Source organism: Egretta garzetta, unplaced genomic scaffold (assembly GCF_000687185.1).
Source record: "Egretta garzetta isolate BGI_Z169 unplaced genomic scaffold, ASM68718v1 scaffold598, whole genome shotgun sequence".
Lineage (NCBI taxonomy): Eukaryota > Metazoa > Chordata > Aves > Pelecaniformes > Ardeidae > Egretta > Egretta garzetta.
In genome coordinates this window covers 2637493-2643599 of record NW_009260621.1, presented here as the reverse complement: position 1 = coordinate 2643599, position 6107 = coordinate 2637493, and the positions used below count along the sequence as shown (strand labels likewise).

The 6107-nt window shown below is 49.9% G+C and overlaps 2 protein-coding genes across 2 annotated transcripts in view; one reads left to right on the top strand and one right to left on the bottom strand.

Annotated features, from left to right (window-relative positions):
• PRDX6 (peroxiredoxin 6) overlaps window positions 1-4823 on the bottom strand; it is a gene marked incomplete at its 5' end in the record, with an annotated part of 10354 nt that extends 5531 nt beyond the window's left edge. Inside the window, one exon of the mRNA XM_035900787.1 lies at window positions 4644-4823. Within this exon, the coding sequence (XP_035756680.1) occupies window positions 4644-4823 (180 nt within the window). The remainder of the gene's footprint in view (window positions 1-4643) is intronic.
• A 245-nt stretch (window positions 4824-5068) lies between these two features.
• The window catches only part of TADA1 (transcriptional adaptor 1), an 18803-nt gene continuing 17764 nt past the window's right edge, over window positions 5069-6107 (top strand). Inside the window, exon 1 of the mRNA XM_035900757.1 lies at window positions 5069-5092. Coding sequence (XP_035756650.1) covers window positions 5069-5092 — 24 coding nt within the window. The remainder of the gene's footprint in view (window positions 5093-6107) is intronic.

The following is a 6107-nucleotide window of genomic DNA, read 5'->3' as shown; positions in this document are numbered from 1 at the left end:
CGTGGCCCTCCTCTCCTTGATGCAGCCCAGGGTACGGTTGGCCTTCTGGGCTGCCAGCGCACATTGCCGGCCCATGTCCAGCTTTTTGTCCATCAGTACCCCCAAGTCCCTCTCAGCAGGGCTGCTCTCGATCCTTTCTTCCCCCAGCCTGTATTGATACCAGGGGTTGCCCTGACCCAGGTGCATGACCTTGCACTTGGCCTTGTTGAACCTCATAAGGTTCACACAGGCCCACCTCTCCAACTTGTCCAGGTCTCTTCGGATGATATCCTGTCCTTCTGGCGTATCAACTGCACCACTCAGCTTGGTATCATCTCCAAACTTGCTGAGGGTACACTCGAATAGGGAAGTCCTGCCCGTGCTGGTGAAACAGGGAGACTTACCCGCCTTTCTTTGAGAGCAGAGGTGTCCCTCTTCCAACCCTCTCCCAGTAAGTGATCTAGCACTACTGATATATGTGTTGGTGTCACATCTGAACTGGACTGTGGTCTTAATGAACAGTTTCTCTAGTTGCAGAGCAAACCAGCAACTCTATAGCTAACAAAGGTCAAGTGTTGAACACTTCACAGGTCTTATGGGAGGGACCAGCTCCATTCAGCAAGTCGCTCCTAGCTTACTTACTTAAAGGCTCTTGAAAACGCAGTGAAAGTCTGAGTGCAGGTGCTGGGACACTGCACGCTCCTTTCTGAACCACAGCTGGGCCAGAAGAGAAAAATATCCTCTTCCACAGCTGAGCAGGCTCTCCCTTGTGACCACGGTTTATGAGGTTCCTCCCTGCACTAGTCCAAACTTGACCTGCTTCATAGGGAAACTGTATTTTGAGAGTCTCAGAGTCTGGTCTGGACTTGACCAAAGCATTCAAGTTATCCTTGTTTGCGGTATCACCCATGTGGGCCATGCTGAGCCACAGCAGGGCTGGGAGGAGCATGCTCAAGGCAGCACAAGCAAAGCAGCTGCCAGCATGAAAGCAAGTTTAATCCAAGGTTTCTGCCCCAGAACAGAGCTGCCTGTTCCTTCCATCCTCTTTATGCTACAAGGAGACCAACTCCAACACTGATGCAAGCCTCCTGCGCACTGCAGTGGTGTGTTACCAGCTGAGCTGATAATTTGAATGTACAAGTCTCTCTGCCTTCCCCTGTCTTTCAATGTTGGGAACAGGCTGGGTCCTGCTCAGAAGGAACCCGGGGAGGGCAGGGTTGGAAATGTTGCCCCTTGGCACTGCAAACTGCTGGTCAGAGCACACCAGAAACAGCAAGAGCAGGCAGGCGCTGCACCACTCCTCAGCCCTCCTAGGCTGATGGTGGTGACATAAGGGGCTGTAACCCTGCCTCAGATGCTCAGGATGCTGCAAGCAGGTCAAGTGGTGTATACATGGCAAGAGGTTTCCTTTCCAGCTTTTCTCCTTGCTTGTTTTCTCCGCAGGGAGAAAGCACAGAGTCAGAACTGTACTGCAAAAAAGGGCTGTTTGTCTTGGTTGGGTTGTGGTCAGGCCTGCCTTGGAAGGAAGGAATTAGTTCTGTTCTCCTGCAGACCTGCCTTGCCAAAGCACAGCAGGGAAGGAAAGCAGAACTGGAGAGGCCAGCCCAGGTGAAATGCTTCTGAATGCTGCACAAAGTCACACGAGGCTGTAGATGAAGGTCAGATAGTGACACCCCCCACCCTCTCTTCAGAGTGGGGGCTGGAGGACAAAGAGAGCTTCTGAGAAGCAATACCCAAATCCTATGGACTGTAACTTGTTCCAAAATGCACATAATCTCATGACCTTGGGACCTCTGTACAAAACAGCCTCACAAACCGCACCCTATTTTGCAATGACACCCAAGACTCACTCACTTCCCTATGAACTATTCCTCTTTCCAGAGTCCCAGCTGAAACCAGACATCACTGGAGTGATTTATTCACCCCTGACTCACCAAGACAAAGGCATCAGTGGCCAAAGAGAGCATTGAAACCTCCTTGGACATGCACAGCACCTGCCAATTGACCCTGCTCAAGGAGCTCATGCATTCAGCCAACCCTTGGAGAAGCAGTGCACAGACAAGGGAGGTAGGAGAATGGGAGCAATCCCTGCCTGAGCCTATAGGCTTGTTCTGAGTCGTGGAGCAAGCCTCTGGGTCTTGGCTAGGAAAGGCTAAGTACAGCAGTGACATCTTTGGCTGGGAAAGCAGAGCTCAGTAAAGTGACGTGAGAATTATTGACTATACTCTGGTCCCACCTTTCCAGGCCCCATCTGCCCACTAATATTTGGCAGCAAAGCAAGCAGCAGTTTCTTTGCTCTTTCATGCAGGATTTCAGCCATCCCTCCTGCCCACTTGCTTCCTCACAGGCTGTGCTCCAGACTAAAACAGCTTCATTCTCTCACTACTGCTAGGAGCTTCATCAAAAGAGAAAGCATAGGTATGTAAAGGAACATTGCACAGAGAGGTCTGCCTGCCCAAAGTTTTGCTTAGTCCTAGGACTTCTCTCTTAAGTTAAGATTTAGTGAAGGAAATTGCAGTTTTTAGATCCCAGTCTAGCATTTAATGCAGACTTCTTTTGTCCAGACAGGCAGCTTCTGCCAAGGCTTGGTATCTCTGTTAAGCTCTTTTTTTTTTCCTCCTGGCTGGGCAGGAGAACCTTTGGGGCACTGCCCTGGTCTCAGACTTGTGGGAGGTCTCAACACCTGCCTTCCTAGTCCAGCTCTCTGCGTTACCTGAAGTTCTTCTCTGCTTTGTCAAGGACAAAGGAAAAGGATCAGATGTATGGGTGAGGTCTAAGAGCAGAGCAATCACATCCCTGTCCTCCCTTATGCCCTCCATGATGCACACGAGCTGCGTTCATTGCTCCTCCATGCTCCCTGCACCGCTCATGGTGTTGCAGCCTGACACGTCCTCCTGTTCCCAGGCTAAAGAGCCTCGGTTGCTCTGCACTGAAGCAAACCTGCCCAAATCTGCAGGCAGCTTTGTTCCCCCTCTGCACTGTTTCTTGTTCCCCTGCAGTCTGCGAGATGAGCAATTTCAAAAACAGGCTGCAATGGAAGACTCCAGTCTGCTATGGGTTTGTCCTCTCCAATCGGATCTTGTGCTCTGGAGGACTTTCACTGTTTTCTTTTTGACAGGTGCTAAGCTGACATTTCCAAATCATTGTCTCTGAAGCCTCTCCCAGCCTGACAGAAAGGTCACCACAGCTTAGGCTACTGCCCTCTGCCTTTCTCCATGCTTGTTCTGGAAGGTTTTCTAAATGTGCTACTCTTGCCTCCCATCAGTCAGTGGCAAGAGGCCGTTCTGCAATTTCTGGTTTTACCTGAGATTGCGCTGAAAAATTCCATAGCATCAGCAAAACCAGCTCGTGGTTCATCTCTTTTCCAGATCACCCGAGTATGCTGAACCCCACACCTCCCCACAGACCCTCAAAGGAGCTTGCCGCTTCCCTCCCGTGACACAACCTATTGCTTCCTCCTGTCTCCCTGCAGAAAAGACCCTGTCCTTCACAAAGCTGATGCCTTTGAGAAGCTTCTTGGAAATTCGAGGACTTTTACAACGTCAGCAATATCCTATAGTCCTTCAAAGGGCTCTAGCCAACCAGGAGATGAGACTCCCTTACAAAAGCAAAACCCAAACTTTCCATTATATTTAACAGGAAGTTATATGCTAATTTGACTGGTGGTTTCAGCCATTTTGACCTGTGGTTTCAGCCATTTTAACCAGCACAGAAACCTCATTAACAGGTACAGGATTTGTATGCTGTTTTTTCCCAGGCCCTTCTGAGGCTCACTGGGATGTTGGCCACACGCCACCCAGGTACGAAGGTCAATTTAAGCAATAAGGCAATTACATAATTTCTAAAGCCAGTCAGACATGAAACAATGTTTGAGTGTGGAAATTTCTCACCTATGCTACCTTTTATTGCATTCATATCTCTCCCCTGGAAAATGCGTGAGAACATTCCCAATTTTAAGAGCAAAGAAAGAGGCAGGTAAATTCACCCAGGCATTTTTACACTCTGGCCATATCTGTCTGAAATGCTTATTTTACGCTCCTACTGCCTATGAGCCCTGGAGTCACACTCCCTGGCAGCACACCATTGCAGAGGCTGCACTTGAAGTTTTTCATTAGTTCCTTTGATGTTCCTTCAGCAAGCTATTTTGTTCCCATCTTTTTTTATACTCCCTTATGATGGTTTTATGTTTAACATGCCCCTGTTTGTTCTCTATTTTCTTTTCCCTGCCTGGGCATGAATTGTACCCTTTGAAGACTGCCTGTTCGCTTCTGATGCCTCCTTTCCTTTCTTGTTTTATTACAGAACTTTTTGAGGGTCTGTGGATAGGCTGCCTTCCTCTGAGCTTTTGGCACCACCTTCACATACGTTTTACCCTTTCAGGTATCAGTGGAAGAGCAGTAATACTGTTTTCCTCTTGTTTCAGAGTGTCAGTGCATAGAGTGCCTTGGGTGGATGGCTCCACAAAGACAGAGCAGACCTTCCTGTTCCTGCTCTGCATTTTAGCACCTCGTATCCTACATGCTTTGGGATTCAAGTGTCTTACAACATTATCCTCAGCAGACAAGTAGTTCCAAGCCTGTGCTCTGTTCTTTGTGGCCTTTTCCTCTGGCCTTCAGAGCAAGGCAGCAGCACAAGCTCCCCTTGCACCTTCCCACGCTCCATACCTTGCTCCAGGAGAGGTGGTCTGGGACGCTGTCAATAGAGAGAGCGATCATCTTCACGTTGCGCTTGCTGAACTCGGGCGCCAGCTTCGCCGCCCGGCCAAGCTCTGTGGTGCAGACAGGCGTGAAGTCCCTCGGGTGAGAGAAGAGGATGCCCCATCTGAAAGGTGAGAGCAGGAGATGGCATTAGGATGAGATGTCATTCCGGTTTGTACTGCAGACGAAAAGCTGCACAGATTGCACTGCACGGAGACCAGTATGGGCACAGCACATCTCTCTGCTATGTGGAGATCCTGTCCTGGGAACTATTCCTTCCCTATCGCTAGAAGCCTTCACAAGATGAGCCCTGTTCATCATGCTCTGAGAAACTCCCTGTGCCTCACTCCCTCTCTACCCCCAGGGGATGCTGGAACAGCCCACTGATCCCGATGTGGAAGTGGATACCATGCAATGTGAGGAAGTTTGGGGGAGCCACGTGTATACTCTGTACCTCAGGGACCACATGTGTGAGGGCATGTAGATGCCAACCTGCCAGCCATATTATTGCAGAGATCATGACTGATTTACGAGGCTATTCACTGTCCTGTATACATCATCGACCACTGTGAGGAGATACACCCATGTATATCATGCAACTTAAACTAATGGGGTAGGACCAAACCTTAACCCAACCACTGCAGCGAGCTGCTGAAGGTACTTCATGGAAAAAATAAGAATTAGTCAACTAACAGGGTAGGCCAGAAGTTGACATCATATTATGGCTATAGTTACAACAATACTGCCACCTCACTTTCGCCCACTGCTTCCCATCAGTGGATTTTGCAGTCTTTAGAGCAGGCAAATACAAGTCACCCCACTTTACAGCTAAGGCAACTGGGGCACAGAGAAAGGCAGCAACGCAGCCCAGCAGCAAGATGGGCTTATGGCAAAATGGCTCCCAGCTCTCAGGAGTTTCCAGAGGCTAACACAAAGCCACCCCCAGCACTTGAAATTCCCTGCCAGGGACTTGTCGCACTGCTCTTCATTGGGTCCCCAGCGCTCAGTAAGTACAGCTGCACACCACAGTAGCTGGGGAAAGTCTTGCCTTAGAGGTTCGGGAAGGGAGCTGGAGGGATCAAGTGAGGCACCCTGCAGGTCTGCCAGAGCCATGCAGTTGCCACGGCTCACCATGAAGTTACGGGGCAGCTACCCAGCCACTGGTGCTACAAGTCTCTTTATACAGTAAGTATGCTACTTGAATAAAAAGGCAGCAGACAACCAAGCAGAAGCTGGCCATGACAGCTGCCGTCTGGGTGATCAGGCTGGAACAGCCAGTTTCAAGAAGCCCTGCAGCTCATTTTCTTGCTAAGAGGGGTCCTTTTTCCTGACTTGCCCAAGCTCACAGCGCTGACAGTGGACTCAAATGCTGATTCAAGCCTGCCAAACGCCGTTGGGAGCGAGTCCCAGGGGCGCGGTGCCAGCACCCTC